The sequence below is a fragment of the Raphanus sativus genome, chromosome 2 (genome assembly GCF_000801105.2).
Source record: "Raphanus sativus cultivar WK10039 chromosome 2, ASM80110v3, whole genome shotgun sequence".
NCBI classification, from domain to species: Eukaryota; Viridiplantae; Streptophyta; class Magnoliopsida; order Brassicales; family Brassicaceae; genus Raphanus; species Raphanus sativus.
Genome location: NC_079512.1, coordinates 12,966,689 through 12,985,007, shown reverse-complemented (window position 1 = coordinate 12,985,007; position 18,319 = coordinate 12,966,689). Strand labels below are relative to the sequence as shown.

The window sequence follows — 18,319 nt, the reverse complement described above, 5'->3', positions numbered from 1 at the left end:
ATGATATCGCATATTACGATGCGGACCAAGATACCCTGTCCTGGTCGAGTATCCGGAATCAACTAAGTAGTACTTTCCAGGAGGAGGATGTGGGAAAGAAGCCTCATTCCTCGCACAATGAGTCAAGACCTTTGAATCATGTGCTCTACCAGGTACTCCGACATATGCATATATGAACTTCATATCGAAGTTACATATAGCAAGAACATTCATTGTAACTCCTTTTCTACCATTATAGGCTTCTGCATTCTGACTTGGAGGACGAACCGGGACATGCGTTCCATCAAGTGCTCCGACACAATCTTTGAAATGAGGCCAATACTGACGATCATTCCTCACAACAGGACTTACTCTTTCAAACTCGCCTTCTTGTGGTCTTAGTGTATCTGCTGCAAACTTGAGAAGAGCACTCAAGACATCATCAAGCTTTCTTTGTACCGTATCCAATGATCTTTGATACCTTGAAGCAATAACCCGCTTAGTCTTATCTTGACCAACAACCTCAAGAAACATTGCAACAGATTCCTCAAGGTAGACATTGTGAGACTCTTTCAATCCATATTGCTCAGTTAGCAACTTACACAAAGCTTTAAAAGTTCTCTGATGCATCCGAAGAATGTCATAGCACTGCTGATCAGATTCATACATAAGCTGTTGAACATAACGCCATCCTGCTCCTCTATCTGTTCGATGACTCACTCTCTCAGTAGCCACATCAAACAAACCAAGCTCATCGTCATAATCACCATCCTCATCTTCCAATATCCATCTTTTAATCATCTGCAAAACATTGAATATAATCATAATCAGACTTAAACTTAAGTAATAGTAACAGTTTTAGTGACAACAAGCTATAATAAAAGTAACAAGCGACCATATCAAACTTAAACTTAAGTTCCATATATATATAAAGCCATAAAAGTAACAAGTTTCATACAGAGATCAGACCAACAAGATAACAAAAGAAGACTAGTCCTAAGCTCCATACTAGTCAATCAAAACGCTTTTTCTTAGTCAATCAAAACGCTTTTTCTTAGTTTATGATTTCCAGTGCAGTTATAGATTAGTGCAAAATAAGTTATTGTAAAGTCTCAAAATAGTTAATAGATTTAGTATGTTTACCAAATAGGCAAGTACCACCATTTTCCGTACAACATACTCTATCATTTATCTTTAATATGTATATCTATACTTTTTTATGTTGACAAAAAAAATCTATACTTTTCTAAACATCCTGCCACAAAGAAAACTATTTTCCAAGTAACATTGTGTACAGATCCTTATTAATTAATAAGTTAATGAAAGTGAAATATATAAGAGAGAATTAGTTCAATATATCTAAGAGGAGCTCAAATTAGGGAAATGCACATTGAGTGACATCTATACTATTAAAGTACAAGCACATTTGAATTTTTACTCTTTTTACCCCTACTAAGGAGCATTTCCTTTGTATTCATTAAGGATATTCTTGACGTTTTACGCCAGTTTCTTCTTAATTATTTTTTGGTTTGTCATTAATCACCGGTTTCCTAATTTAATTTCGGTCTGTGATTATTTCTCTGTTTGATACTGCATCGATTATCTATATTATTAAAGTACAAGCACATTTAGATTTTTACTCTTTTTACCCCTACTAAGGAGCCTTCCTTTGTATTCATTAAGGGTATTCCAGATGTTTTACGCCAGTTTCTTCTTAATTATTTTTTGGTTTGTCATTAATCACCGGTTTCCTAATTTAATTTTGGTCTGCGATTATTTCTCTGTTTGATAATGTATTGATTATTTCCATGTTTGATACTGTCATTAACCACCGGTTTTCTAATTGTAAAATTATTAATTTTGAGAACAATCATTATCATTTAAAACGATTTTGAAAAATATAAATATATTTAAACAAATTTTCAACTTATTATCACCGAATTTGTCTTATCATTAGAAAAAAATCACAATATTAAAAATACCGGGTTACCAACCGGTAATTCGTTCAACCGCAGGTCCGAGTCGGGTTTCAAAACACTGATCAAAACTATAAAACTGTTATATTGATTTATATTTAAAATATCTAATTCAAAATCAAAAACCTAAAAATACATGTACAATATAGTTTTAACCGAACATAAACGCGGATATAAAACACATATATGAGACGGATTATATAAATGCATATACAAGACGGATTATATAAATGTGATTATATAAAAATTTTACCAAACATAAACCCGCGCTTTAAAAGCGCGGGTCAAAATCTAGTCTATACTATTAAAATAGAAGACCATTTTTGAGGTGACTTTCTGTTTCAACCATATTTACAATGAAATTAAAAATATATATTTCATATCTGGAGAGGCATATTTGATACCTGATCTAGTTTTTCCAAAAACACCGCCTCTTTTCCTCGTCAACTCAATCATTAGATCATCAAGTTTAATCTTGAAAATTCTACATATGATTTTCGGTCTATCTTCGGTGGTCAAACGCAGCTCATTAAGATATCTTGTAATCTCTGGCAACTTTGAGTTGCAGGTAAATGTAATAAATATGTCATAAAATCCATAATATCTACATATAGCCATTGTATCAAGGTAGTGATGATGCATATACCGTGGTCCTCCTGTAAAACTTGATGGCATATAAATTCTTGTACCTTGCTCATTTAGAGTTTCCACACCAGCCTTGGGGGCCTTTTGATGCTTTCATAGTTATTACAATGAAGCTTCTTCTGATTGAACCAAACGTTACACAAACGATTTGATTCAATCATTGTGTATCCGTAGACAAGAAACTGTTGGAACAGTCTCCTTGGTCTGGTTTTGGTTGGCGATTCACCATCCCTCTCAAGAATTCTATACGCAAAAAAATCTCGCATTGTGAAAGATTTATGTTTCCTACCCCTCATGTCTTCATACCCAATAGGTATGTCAAGACGAAAACCATCTTCACTATAAAGGAATAATAGAGGATATTAAAGAGGAAAATACGAAGGATGAAGTTTTCTGATTCTCTGGAATCTACCTGTTTTAGTCTGGATAATAATCTCACTTTTCTCCATATTCATGACAAAATCTCCTAGAATAAGTGCTGCAACCTCATCAGCGGTAGGCAGATTGTGTGTTGTTCCATCAGAAGCTCTTCCATCAATCAACCGTAATTTAAAATTTTCACCACCATCCTCAACAATCCTAACCTGTCTGAAAGCCTTAACATAGGGATTATGCTCTTCCAAAAGGTTCTTTAACTGTCTAACAATATTCTCTTTCAGACTTGGTACGTCGGCTCCAGTTGCCCGGTAAGTAATAATCAACATTTTTTTAAATTTGCAATTTATCTTGATACAAATATGACATGCTATAAACTAAACAAAAACGTATTACCCATATGCAGTGATTCGGTTTGAAATTTCATTAACAATATCATATATGTAGAGCTGCATAAATTTGGGAATTTCACCATCTGGCGGTAACATGTCACCCAGTAGGTGATAATTTTCATCGTTCATTTTAAAAACATATGGACACGACCATTGTTAACAGTATGGTCTATTCTTCCACCCAATAATGTGAATGAAAACATCATGTTGTATGCTCGAATAAACTCACGAAAATATTTACTCAAAGCATCGCCTTTAGCTAAAAAATCAGACAGCTCAGTTGGAGGATTTCAAACAGCTGAGAGGACAATCTTTCCTTTTTTTACAACACATGGTAAACTCCGGTTCCGATTGCTTTCTTGGTTTTCCTATTCTCTCACCGTACCACATATCTTTTTTATAAAATTTACATCTAAATATTGGATCACCGTCGTCTTGGTAATCTATATTATATAGAAAACACTAATATAAGATAAGATCATACGACATCATGTGTACTGAGCTACTAATGCTATCATTACCTGTGTACTCAACATATATCTTTCCATCGGATGACGTACGTTCAATGAAATTTGATATTCCTGTCGGTTGGTACGTATGAGGTAAATTGACATCATCGAAATAATTATCATCCTCAGGATCAGATTCACTATCCACTCCGTATCTATCTTGATATGCTACAATTTAAAACATAGACAATATGAAACATATACTATAAATTTGCATTTAAAATTTGTATTAAGCAGTGTGTTACATTTAGGATGATCATCTATTATAATACTTTGACCAGAGTTTATATGCATGTTTTCTTTGTCCATATTTCCAAATTGTATTTGTGTTGGTTTTCTTATTGGAGCATTCCGTGTAAGTCTTTGACTCTTTCCTTGATTCAATATATCCACTGCAATATAACAAACAGTTTATGAATAATACACAACTTTATATCAGAATCATACTATCAATTTGTTCACGACCAACACTTACATTTGAACCTTTTAAACAAATCAAAAAATGTTTATATAACTCAGTCGTGTCGCTTAGATAACTTAACTGTATCGTTTATATAACTCAGTCATACCTCAAACATACCCTAAAATCAGAAAATGTTTATATAACCCGGCCGTGTTGTTTAGATAGCTCAGCCATATCATTTATATAACTCAGCCAAACCTCAAACATACCCTAAAATCAGAAAATGTTTGTATAACCCAGCTGTGTCGTTTAGATAACTCAACCGTATCATTTATATAACTCAGCCACACCTCAAACATACCATAATATCGGAAAATTGAATTCAAGTACTTTACAAAGTTATATTGAAGATCATCTTATCAATATCAAGTGAATATAAATCAACTGAATGTGTATAGTTTCTTGAATTTTCAAGTTCAGGCTTTAGCTTGATCTTGAGATATATGTTCTCTTACAATCACTTATACAATTCTTACTTACAAGACTCTAACTTTAATATTTTCTTAAATCTAAACCTCAAATCATGAACTATAGAATCATAAAGTTATAAAAATTATAAAGTTTATCTTTAAACATTAAATCTGATATTTTTTATTATTTAAAGTTTAAGGTTTAGGTTTAAAGTTTAGGTTTATAGTTTAGGGTTTAGGGGTTAAACTCAAATTTTAATCATTTTTTTTAAATGAAGAATGAAGCTTAACATACGCTTATTTTACTGTTATAACATGAGTGATGACATGTCAAAACTTATGATCAATCTATTTATGTGTCATTTACTTTGTTATTTTTTTTCCTTTGATCACAGTTTTAATGTCTGAGGATGGGGCTGAGTCTGGGTCGTCTAGACGTCATCGTGAAGTTGATCCAGGAAGAAAATATGGAATCATGTTGAATAACAATTCCAACTCTTGGACGTATATCTTCTGAACGACTTCAATGCTGGAATTTCACATCCCAAGCAACACTTGAGAGGGGATCATAGGAATGCCAAAGCTTGTAATTTATGTCCACCACATGTGAGAGAGGAGTTAATCAGACACAAGCAGATGAAGGATGACGAGATAGCTGCTCGTAACTTGGCTCTCCAAGAAGAAGAAGAAGAAGAACGCCTTGACGAGTATGATGAAAAGTGCGAGAAGGAAAATCAGCCGCGATGGTCTGTCCCTGCTAAGAAGAGAGTTAGAGGTCCACTGGATAAGTATGTGACTGTCCCTCCTCCTGATATTTTGCAAGGAAGAAAAGATAGAAAGAGTACTCTTGGAGCTTCTTGTGATAAAGCGTTAAGGGAAGATGTGTGTTTAGGTATAACCAGGTGGTTTTTGGATGCTGGTCTTGCGTTCAATGCAGTCAACTATCCTAGTTTTGACAAGATGCTTCAGTTAATTGCACAATATGGATTAGGATTAAAACCACCAAGCATGTATGAACTAAGGGTTCCGCTACTTAATAAGGAAGTGGAGAACACTCTTGACCAAAATGAGGAGAACAAGAAAGGGTGGGCTAGTAAAGGAAGTTCACTTATGTCTGATGGCTGGAGAGATTCAGTGGCTAAAAAAGACAATGACAACTTTCTACTTAATTCCCCTAAAGATTATGTTTTCATGAAGTCCAAAGATGTTTCTGAAGTGGTACGTATGATCTGAACCACTATTTATTTTCAATGTTTTTTTTGTCACTGATATTTTCAACATTTATATTTATTTGTTTTAACATTTTATTTTTTAGGTGAAAGATGCAACATTGTTGTTTAACTTGTTAGATGATATGGTTGAGAAAATTGGAGAACCTTATGTAGTTCAAGTCATCACAGACAATGCAAAGAACTACATAAAAGCTGGTATGTATGATCTGAACCTGAATTTATTTTCAATTTTTGTTTTAACACTTTATATTTTTTTTCTTTTTGTAACACAGTAACAGTAATATAAAATATTTAAATTCAGAAAAATTGCTTGAAGCAAAAAGACATCATCTCTACCGGACTCCATGTGCTGCACATTGCATTAATCTAATGTTGGAGGACATTGGAGAAATCACAGAATTGAAGAATGCAATGAAAAAATGCATGTTCATGAATGGATATATCTATAGTCATGTCCCTCTTGTGAACATGATGAGGAAGTTCACAAAGCAAAGGAATCTGCACAGACCGGCTATAACAAGGTTTCCTACTTCTTGCATAACCATGACTCAGTTTCTCAAACAGCAGAAGCCTTTAAGGGATATGGTCAATTCTGCTGAATGAAGTGAATCTAAATGGCCCAAAGAAGCTGGAGCAAGAAAAGTTAGACAGTATCTTATGCAAGCGAGTTTTTGGAAGAACATTCGACATGCTCTGAAGCTGAAAACTCCTCTCGTCAAAGTACTTAGGATGGTTGATGGAGAGAAAAAACCAGCTATGAGATACATTTATGCAGCCATGGATAGAGCAAAAGAGACAATCGCAAAGGATTTTAACTGGAACAAAGAGAAGTACGAAAAAGCCTTTGAGAGCATTAACAAAAGGTGGGAGTGTCAGATTCACTATCCTTTGCATGCTGCTGGGTATTTTCTAAACCTTTCAATCCATTACAAATATCATGATGATGTACGTTGCGCTGAAGTGGAAGGGGCTTGTACGGTTGCATTGCATGTAAAAATGAATATTGGTGATAGTTATTTTTATTAGATTATATAATATTGTAGCATGTACAAATATATGTATTTTTATGATTGTGCCTTCTGCATTTAAGGGAACAAAGTTTAAGCCATCAACTCCTCATGAATGTGTGATATACTTTGTTGATGACTTTCGGGAATACATGTGGTATTCTATCAAGGATTTCACGATAAAAAAATGTTGGTAGAACCAGAACAACCGCTAACATCTTCAAGCTCAAATTCATTATATCAACCATCATAAAGAAAATTCCTTTTGTATCAATTTCGTTGTATTTTTATCCTGCAAATTTCTCTGATATTATCCAGTGGAGGCTTGACTTCAAAATTTCGGTTGGTAAGTAATAATAAGTAATCTTAAAATTTGAAATATCTTTCTTTGTTCAATGACAATATTTATTTCAGTTGTTATTGGAATTGTAGTTAGTTCTAAGATAAACGATCTTGCATTTCTGAGTTTCTCTATTGAAGATGATAGGTATGTTCATTGTTACTAGATATATGTCTATCTATATTTAAACTATCTGATAATAACATGTTTATTTCTTCCCATAGCGAACATATACTCGAATGTCAAGCAGTAGGTATCATTGCAGTTGAGTTTGAGCGAAAACGAGTTCATGCTCAACAACATGGAGAACCTGAAAATTGTTTATTGCGTTTTTGGCATATTAATCACTTCCCAGATGGTATTATATTTGTATTTTTTTTAAATAGTAATTATTACCCACATTAAAATTTACTATGATAATTACCGCCAAAAATTTAGTTATTCTTACAGGGTTCAACGAATACAACCAAGTTATGTGGAAATCTGACGTGTCTGAAGTTAATGACCTATGAAAGAGGTATTGGTATATACAAAATATATACAAAATATAATGTATATAAATATCAAACTATATAATGATAATAATTATAACTTTATACACAGGTTCTTCTACGTAAATGAATTTAAGACTCATCACACCGTCGCTATGTTTAAACTTTTATTTAAGTATTGGTAAACAATTAACTCAATATAATTCGTTTAATTATACTTTGCTTCAGTTTACTCCTATATTTCTTTGAAACCCAAAATGAAATATACCGTTTGCTTACTACAGATCAACATGAATGATTTATTTATTTCATATACATGTAGCTTATATATAAGTTAAAACATCAATATATACAATAATTAAATTAAAGAATGACTTATGTTTACGAGGCCTCAATTTTTAGAACGATAGAGTTTAATAACAACGAAGCTTTCGTAATAACCACATACATGGAATATATGTATTATATAGTTTTAAATATGTAACTAGATTTTGACCCGCCCTTTGAAGGGCGGGTATATTTTTTGTTATATATTAATTTAACTTTATATTTGTGTGTTTCAATCATATTTTTAGTTTTATTTATAATCATATTTGTGTAAAATATCTATTATATTAAAATAGAAAATAACCTATTGGTATAGGTTCAATGCAACTATTTTAATATAAATATTAATATCTCCTACTAATGATTTAAGATAAATATTTTACTAAGAAAATAAATATATGATTAAAAAGCATAAATATGAAAGAATTGTTTTTTTTAAATATAAAATAAAATATATATCCGTTTTTTTAAAGGCGGGTAATAATCTAGTAGGCCTTTATAATAGGAGTTTAAGTGGTTATGGGAATTTACAAAATTTGAAATTGAGATTAGTATAATAGATTTGGTTCCTGGAATATTTTTGTTTGTTAAATAATAATGTTATTTTGGAATTAGATATAAGCTATATAATTAGGTATTAGGTAACAATAAGGAATAAAGAGAAAACAAATTCTCTAGGATAGTTTTTTTTAGTTTATCTTCACAAAAATAACACTAAAAGAGGAAAAATGATCAAAAGAGGTTTTATCAAAGGGTAAAATATGTATTTATACCATTTGAGTTAACAAATCTAAACTTAGCATTTAGAGTTAAAATGTGGATTTTGGATATGAGTTTCAAATTTCAAAAAATAAAAAAATATTAAAATTTTCGAAACAAAAAAGATTTATTTTGGTCATTTTAGTTTTAGTGTTATTTTGTGTTAAAAACTTAAAATGGCCAAAAACAAAACAAAAAAAGTATTTTCGAGAAATTTTGGTTGTTATATGCGTTAGTCCTTAGAAATAGGATAGTGGTTATGGAACTTCCTTATTGTTTAATGATTTAGATGATCAAAGGTACACATGCATATAAGCAGTTAATTAGATTATAGGTTGGCAGTTATATATATACACACGTATATAAGCTTTAATTTTCAGGTTCAGTGTTTTTTTATTGGACTCAACTAAAATCAATTGGACATGTTCCAAAATTAATAGTATTGATTGATCATAAACTTAATAATAATAATTATGCCCGCACCTTGTGTGTTTCTATAAGCTTTCAACATCTTATACATTAAAACAGAAATCATAACTTTTTTCATGTGTGATTTTTTTTTTTTAGTTGAACCATCCTTTGATTTTTTATTAAATGTATTTTATTAAGACTAATAATATATAGAATCTTTGAACTACTTTAATCATAATATCTTTTGATATCTTTTCATTTTAAAATATATATTTTTAAAATTCTAACAATCTCTTAAAAGATTTTAACAAGATCTTAATTTTCAATGTAAATATTTTCACTACTTTCGAAATTAGTTATGAAATACATTAATTTATTTTATAAAATTAAAAGTATAAATTTAGATTTAATCTATTGTATAATCATAATCAATCGTTGTAAGAGAAAATTATTATATCGAGCTAAATATGATAAATTATATTTAATTGTTCAATTTTTTATTTTTTATTTTATTAAGTATTTATGTTCAAAATATAATATGTTGGTAAAATGGGTTAACATTAGCAAACTATATAATATATGTATAAATCAACATGTATTTCATCAAATCTAATAATATAAGATATTTTAATCATGATATCTTTTCATTTTAAATATAAATATTTTTTTTAATCTGTTGAAAATATTTTAACAATATGTTAATTTTCAAAAAAGTAAATATTTCATCTAATTTCGTAATTAGTAATGAAATGTTATTATACATTGATCTATATTCAGTTATCATTTATAAAATGAAAAAACAAAAAAATTGTCTTATTGTTATCTATTTTATAATAATAATTCATGTTAAAATAAAATGATTATATTGAACTAAATATGATAAAGTTATATTAAGTTGATAAATTATAAATTTTATTTTCATAAATATAAATATTTATGCTAAAAATATAATAGGATGACATAACGATTTAACATTCGCAAACTATATAATACATGTATAAAACTGATATATCTTAGACATTTATATATATATATATTATAATATATTATCTAAAATGAATAAACGAAAAAAAATATTGCTAATAGGAAATTCTGTTTTGAAGGTCGGCGGGTCAAAATGAGCATAAATTGAATACAAACTAATTTTTAATATGTTGATTAACGCATATATTATTTTGTTCTATAAATAAATGCAAATACAATAAGATAAGTATATATAATAAGAAGCGACAAATACATGTGACCGTTTTAACCAACTGATTAATTATAACATGTAAACTACAAAATTATTGTATTTTAAATAGTTATATAAACATTTAGATATATAACTAATGTTAAAAATGTATACCGTTAAAAAATATAAATAAATATATCTATACTATTAAAATAGGATCCTGTTGTTCAAAATTTGGATTCTATCCTTGCTTTTTAAGTTATTTAAAATATTATGTTATTTATTTATTAGATATTTTTAATTGTTTTTTTTTGTTATTCTCTCTTTTCCTTTTTTTAGTTAAATTGATGCTAATGTTTAGTCAATTTTGGAAACATATATATTCAGTTAAAGACGTCGACCATTATATAATAATGTGAATACAAAATGTAAAATCTCTTTTATCATTTTCATTTCAAAATGGGCTACTATATTTATTATTCTAAAATTATATCCACTTTAACTTTTTATATAATAATTTTTGAGAATGTTATTGTTTTACAGTTTAGAATTTTCTTAAAAACTATCAGTATTTTTATCAAAATAATAATGAAAAAATTAATATGTTTGAAATTTTTGAAAATGAAAATCCAGTACGAAAATTTGATATTATAATATGTCATAAATACAAGAATATGTAAACAAATATTCTAACAAACAATCTATTAATGTGTATTAAATCTTTTAATAATAAAAATTTTGTCTAAACAAAATATATTATTCAACAAAATATTATCAAATACATTTTTATCAACTAAATTATATCCATCACTTAATATAATAGAGAAGGACTGTAAATAGACAAATTGTACAATTTTAATTCTCATACATGTATATATATATATATATATAGAAATTTAAATAAATTCAAGATATTAATAATATTAACAAATTATTTATGTCAACACATACTAATACGGGTTATATATCAAATGTTAGGTCTATCTGTTCAACCACAAGTTTGGATCAAATATAAAAAAGTGATTGAAACTCAAATATTATAATAGAACAACTTTAAAAAAATTTAAGCAAACAAGAAAAATTTAAAATTGTTATTTTTCTAAATAAAAGATTATAAATTCATACATATTTTATCAAAAAAATCAACAAAAAATATCCGCGCTTTTGAAGCGCGGATCAAAATCTAATATTTATTTAAAACTGAAACAAACACCCGCGTAAATATAGTCTATTTCTTAAAAAATGTTTCAAAAATCGCTTGTACACTTTTAGCTTGAATATCTCCAAAATCATTAGTTCAATTTCATTTGGAAAATATGAGCATCGTTCCGATGAATCTCCTGTAATAGAGAGTTTTGAACTAGTTAATAATTAATATTATCTTGATAATCTGTTTCAAGTGCTTGGGATCCATAGGAACCGGCTTTCCCATAACTTGCTTCTAAATTATCCTTTTTAGTTTATTAATTTCCTCCTTAGATCCTGCAACTTTTCTAGGGTTTTGGCCTTGTACCTTCGTGGGATTTCATACAAACTTCACAAGCCTCCATGTGCATTTTACGCTTGTGGTTTAAGTATGTTGACATTATATAATCTCCCAAGGACTAAATTATATATAATTCCACTAATCCCTAGGTAAACGTCAAGATAACATAAAGATGAAGTTAATGTATACCCTGCAACCAGATTTGAGTATATAACCTAGTAATGTTGTTCAAGAACCAGTTTTGGAGTTTGTGTTGATATTGTGTGTTGTACAGAGTTTGAAGGATGGTGAAGGCGAATGTATTATCGAAGATTAGAGCTTTCGGGGGCGTTAACAGACCCATCTATGTCTTGGTTGGTTTGGCATTTCTCATCTCAGTGGCTACTTTGGCTAAGTTCAATTACATCACACCGCTAAGCTTCTCTGGTCGGTTCTGTAATAATCATGGAAGCTTTGACGGCGACAACTATATTCTCGGAAGCCAAATGAGAAAGACTATAGAATCCGCCATCTTCAAAATCCACCAAGAAATGGATGATCTCAAGGCTCTAGAAGCTAATTCTTCTGCTCCACCGTCTGATTCATCAGCTTCAGGATCCATGTTTAGGCATGTAGCTTTCCTTGCAGATGTTCTTTCACTGATTCAGTCAGTTCACATGGAGTTACCTTCTTTCGAAGAAGTGGATCATCCGTTGAAACAGAGGAACGGTGACCCTGGCGAGCATTTCATGAGGGAAGAGATCAAGAAATACATAAAGATCAAACCTAACCGGCTTGGAAAGCAGAACTTCATGGGAGCTAATGGAACGTTCACATCGATAGGGCACGCTTGCTTTGCCATGAAGAAAGATCTAGAAGAGTATATGGACTACGACGTTGGGGAGATCTGCAACGACGACTGGAGATTAGCTCAGAAGCTTATGGTTCACGGTTGTGATCCGTTGCCTAGAAGACGGTGCTTCTCCCGTGCACCGCAGCTATACTACAAACCGTTGCCGATCAACGAGTCTTTGTGGAAGCTTCCGGATAACCGGAACGTGAGATGGGGACAGTATAAATGCAAGAACTTTACTTGTCTCGCAAGCAACACAACAGCAAGAAAAGGGTTCTTCAAATGCACTGATTGCTTCAATCTCACGCATCACGAGTCGCCGAGATGGGTTAACCGAGGAGAAATCGATCCAGAGACAAACCAAACAGCTGATTTTTCTATACAAGAAGTGCTGGAGATAAAACCGGGAGAGATTAGAATCGGTTTGGACTTCAGCGTTGGCACTGGGACTTTTGCAGCGAGGATGAGAGAAAGTAACGTCACCATTGTAACAGCAACAATCAACCTAGGAGCTCCATTCAACGAGATGATCTCTCTCCGCGGTTTAGTCCCATTGTACTTAACCGTGAACCAACGGTTACCCTTCTTCGACAGCACGCTGGATATGATTCACACTACCAGGTTTCTTGATGGATGGATCGACCTAATACTTCTTGATTTCGTGCTGTTTGATTGGGACAGGGTTTTAAGACCAGGTGGGTTATTGTGGATAGATGGTTTCTTTTGTCTGAAAGAGGATTTGGGTGATTATATGGAAGCGTTTAAAGCGTTGAGGTATAGGAGACATAAGTGGGTTGTGGTGCCTAAGAAAGACAAAGATGATAAAGAAGTTTTCTTCTCTGCTGTGTTAGAGAAACCTCCAAGACCCTTTAGATGATTGAATCGTAGCTTCATGTTTTGTGTTTACCATTGAAATGTGAAAATGCTGTAAGATATGTATTCGACTAGAAGTTTCCGGTAGTATAAATTAATACGATAAATTTCCTGTTATTCAAATATGTATTCTGAAAAACACTCTAAAGTTAATGTTATTTGTTGTGATCCGAGAATATATGATCGACATATATCATTGTCATTATCTCTTATACATTGGTGTTTATCTCTTTATTAGGATAACTATAATATCATGTATATATATGATAGTTTCAACTTAATAAAGGTTACGCTTGTACGTTATCAGCTCGTTTGCCTTTAGAAACCCTAGCTAATAGCCAAAAACCAAATAGCCTCCTCTTCCCGTTGACGAAGAGAAGCAAAGCTTCGGACGAGAAGTGAACTGTGCGACGAGAAGTAAAGCTTCGACGATCTCATAGACCGATCAACCCATCAAAAGGAAAAGAACGAAAAGTGGAATGGACTCATTTGTGGTAGACAACGAGAAGTGAACTGTGCGACGAGAAGTAAAGCTTCGACGATCTCATAGACCGATCAACCCATCAAAAGGAGAAGAATGAAAAGTGGAATGGACTCATTTGTGGTAGACAGTGGCACCAGCCATACCATCCTGAGAGACAAACGATACTTCATAAACCTGATTAATAAAACAGCCGACATCACAACCATAGCTGGTACAGCTAATCTAATCGAAGGCTGCGGCCAAGCATGCATTTTATTGCCTAATGGTACACATCTAGAGATAGATGACGCATTGTACTCACCTAGCTCTAATAGGAGCTTATTAAGTTTCAAAGACATAAGACTTAATGGTTTTTATATTGAAACCAAGGGTGAAGGAAATAAAGAATTTCTTCAGATTTATAATATCACCCAAGGCAATAAAAGAGTCCTTCAGACTATACCAGCATGTAGGACTGGACTTTACTATGTTAAGACTAGTCTGGTTGAGGCTAATGCCGTGATGAACAAAGAACTCAAAGAAGAGTTCACTCTTTGGCATGACAGGCTGGGTCACCCCGGATCAGTGATGATGAGGAAAATCATAACAAATTCAAATGGTCACAATTGGAAAAATAAAAGAGTTATCCCTAAATACCTCACATGTGAAGCATGTTCACAAGGGAAATTAATCACTAGGCCATCACCAGCCAAAGTGAATAAGGAAATGATAAATTTTCGGGAAAGAATACAAGTTGATATTTGTGGACCGATACACCCACCCTGTGGGACTTTCAGATATTTTATGGTCTTAATTAATGCATCTACAAGATGGTCACACGTTTGTCTCTTATCAACTCGTAATCTAGCACTTGCGAGGTTGCTGGCTCAGATTATAAGACTTAGAGCACACTTTCCAGATTTTCTTTTAAAGACTATACGTCTTGACAATGCTAGTGAATTCACTTCCCAAGCTTTTAATGAATATTGTATGTCCATGGGGGTAAGTGTGGAACATTCTGTAGCACATGTCCATACTCAAAACGGTCTGGCTGAATCTTTTATAAAAAGAATTCAGTGGATTGCCCGACCACTCTTAATGAATACCAAACTCCCAATATCAGCTTGGGGACATGCTGTGCTACATGCAGCCGAGTTAATTAGACTCAGACCATCAAGTGAGCATAAATACTCGCCATCCCAACTAATTACGGGTCATGAACCAGATATTTCCCATCTAAGAGTTTTTGGATGTGCAGTCCAAGTGCCTATAGCACCACCACAGAGAACAAAGATGGGACCTCAAAGGAGGATGGGAGTATATGTTGGATACGATTCTCCCACTATTATTAAATACCTAGAGCCAACAACTGGTGATTTGTTTAAGGCCAGGTTTGCGGATTGTCATTTTGATGAATCTAAGTATCCAGCATTAGGGGGATATTTTGGTAAGCTGGAAAAAGATATAAAATGGAATCAAATATCCTTAACATGGCAGGATCCTCGGACTAGAGATTGTGATCTAGAAGTCCAGAAAATAACACGTTTGCAAGAGCTAGCTAATAAATTGCCAGATTCCTTTGCTGACCCAAATAGAGTAACCAAGTCATATATACCAGCAGCCAATGCACCGATAAGACTTGATGTCCATGAGGGACATAATCAAGCTGCTACTACGTCTAAACCACAGTTAAAACGTGGTAGACCATCAGGTTCCAAAGACAAAGAAGTTCGGAAAAGAAAAGGTGCAAAGAAATCCGAATCCTTTGAAACCCTAGACATGGAAAAGGAAACTCATGTACCACCAAAAGAAACTTGGGACGCCAAGGATCTAGGTGAGGTCCCTGACAATAATGAGATCTCAATAAATTATGTCATGTCTGGAAGGAAATGGAACAGAAAACATGTCGACATGGATGATATATTTGCATACAATGTAGCACTTGAATTGATGGAAAATGAGGATCTAGAACCCACATCTATATATGAATGCATGCAACGACCAGATTGGTTAAAATGGAAAGAAGCCATTAATGTGGAGTTATAATCATTGAAAAAGAGAGGTGTATTTGGACTGATCATCCGGACACCCCATGATATAAAACCAGTGGGATACAAATGGGTTTTTGTGAGAAAAAGCAATGAGAAAGGTGAAGTTGTGAGATACAAAGCACGACTTGTTGCATAAGGATTCTCACAAAGACCAGGAATAGATTATGAGGAAACTTATTCCCCTGTGGTGGATGCTACGACCTTGAGATTTTTAATAAGTCTGGCTATAAGAGAAGGTCTAGATATGCGGTTAATGGATGTTGTAACTGCCTACTTGTATGGTCCACTGGATAATGAGATATACATGAAAATTCCAGATGGCATTGAAATGAAAAACAAAGAGAGTTCTCGAGAACAACATTGTATCAAATTGAACAAGTCTCTTTATGGATTAAAGCAATCGGATCGAATGTGGTACAATAGACTATCTGAATATCTCCTGAAAGAAGGATACAAAAATGACCAGGTCTGCCCATGTATTTTCATAAAGAAGTTCAATAAGGGTTTTGCAATCATTGCAGTATATGTAGATGATTTAAATATCCTAGGAACATCTGGAGAAATTTCCCAAACTGTTGAATATCTCAAGAAAGAATTCGAGATGAAAGATCTCGGGAAAACAAAGTTCTGTTTGGGTTTACAATTTGAGTATGTAAAAGATGGAATCCTTGTGCATCAAGAAACATATACGGAAAAGATACTCAAGAAATTTAATATGGACAAATCTCACCCATTAAACAGTCCCATGGTTGTGAGAAGCCTTGGTCTGGACACGGATCCATTTGGTCCAAAGAGGGACGATGAAGAGATCCTTGGTCCAGAGGTGCCATATCTCAGTGCCATAGGAGCTCTGATGTACTTAGCTGGCCATACACGACCAGACATCAGTTTTGGTGTGAACTTACTATCTAGGTTCAGCTCATGTCCGACCCAAAGGCATTGGAATGGGATAAAACATGTACTTCGTTGTCTACAAGGAACGAAGGATTTGGGTCTTATGTTTACTAACCAATCTAAGGAAAGTTTAGTTGGTTTTGCTGATGCAGGTTACCTATCTGATCCACATTTTGGTAGATCTCAGACTGGATATGTTTTTACACATGGAGGGACAGCAATATCTTGGCGGTCCATGAAACAGACCATGGCAGCTACATCCTTAAATCATGCAGAAATATTGGCGATGCATGAGGCTAGTCGAGAGAGTGTATGGTTGAGATCCATGACACAACACATCAGTACCACTTGTGGTATAACCAAAGGAAAGGATCCACCTACCATCCTATACGAAGATAACACAGCCTGCATTGCTCAGCTTAAAGATGGATACATCAAAGGAGACCGGACGAAGCATATTCTTCCAAAGTTCTTCTTTACCCACGAGCTCCAGAAGGCAGGAGAGGTCCAAGTGCTACAAGTCAGTTCAAGTGAGAATTCAGCCGATCTCTTCACCAAGTCCTTAGCTACATCAGTGTTCAAGAAGCTCGTGCACCAGATAGGCATGCGTCGACTGAAGGATCTTCGGTGATGCATTCATCAGGGGGAGTTCATGTGTTGTACTCTTTTTCCTTATCCACGGTTTTGTCCCACTGGGTTTTTCCTGGAAAGGTTTTAATGAGGCAACATCAAAAGCATGAATGAACCCTGAACCGGAAGTGTCGATCAAGGGGGAGTGTTGTGATCCGAGAATATATGATCGACATATATCATTGTCATTATCTCTTATACATTGGTGTTTATCTCTTTATTAGGATAACTATAATATCATGTATATATATGATAGTTTCAACTTAATAAAGGTTACGCTTTAGATCGTACAACACATTATTGAAGTTGTTATAAATCTACCTTTATTGAACAAAATTTAAGTTGAAGATTTTAAAGTATTTAAAATATTTCTAGAGTGTTTGAAACGAGTTTCTTAGTTATAAAAATAAAAATTCAAATCTCATTATCTTATACGAGGTTTTAGAGTTGTTTTGTAAAAATCACACCAAATTTTTAGATTCTCCTACAATCATCTAGAAACTCACTAAAAATCAAATCATCTATCTATCTATTTATATAAAGTAGTGTTTTCTCTCATGTGAGAGAGACACGTCACTAAGTACATGTGTCATGCTATTA

General features: G+C 32.9%; 2 protein-coding genes across 2 annotated transcripts; both read left to right on the top strand.

The window, feature by feature from the left end:
- The first annotated feature begins 5,385 nt into the window (after positions 1-5,385).
- LOC108830745 (uncharacterized) lies at positions 5,386-6,584 on the top strand. The gene is made up of 3 exons (XM_018604332.1): positions 5,386-5,967; positions 6,065-6,176; positions 6,283-6,584. The coding sequence occupies exons 1-3, from the start codon at positions 5,386-5,388 to the stop codon at positions 6,582-6,584; spliced, it is 996 nt and encodes a 331-aa protein (XP_018459834.1).
- A 5,547-nt stretch (positions 6,585-12,131) lies between these two features.
- On the top strand, positions 12,132-13,778 carry LOC108830746 (probable methyltransferase At1g29790). Its single transcript, XM_018604333.2, has one exon. The coding sequence runs from the start codon at positions 12,261-12,263 to the stop codon at positions 13,683-13,685; it is 1,425 nt and encodes a 474-aa protein (XP_018459835.2). The 5' UTR covers positions 12,132-12,260; the 3' UTR covers positions 13,686-13,778.
- Positions 13,779-18,319: the final 4,541 nt, after the last annotated feature.

Coding starts and splice junctions, on each gene's coding strand:
- LOC108830745 (XM_018604332.1), top strand. CDS start 5,386: ATGAAGGATGACGAGATAGCTGCTCGTAACTTGGCTCTCCAAGAAGAA. Junction 5,968..6,064: donor CCAAAGATGTTTCTGAAGTG/GTACGTATGATC, acceptor TTTATTTTTTAG/GTGAAAGATGCAACATTGTT. Junction 6,177..6,282: donor AAAGAACTACATAAAAGCTG/GTATGTATGATC, acceptor ATTTAAATTCAG/AAAAATTGCTTGAAGCAAAA.
- LOC108830746 (XM_018604333.2), top strand. CDS start 12,261: ATGGTGAAGGCGAATGTATTATCGAAGATTAGAGCTTTCGGGGGCGTT.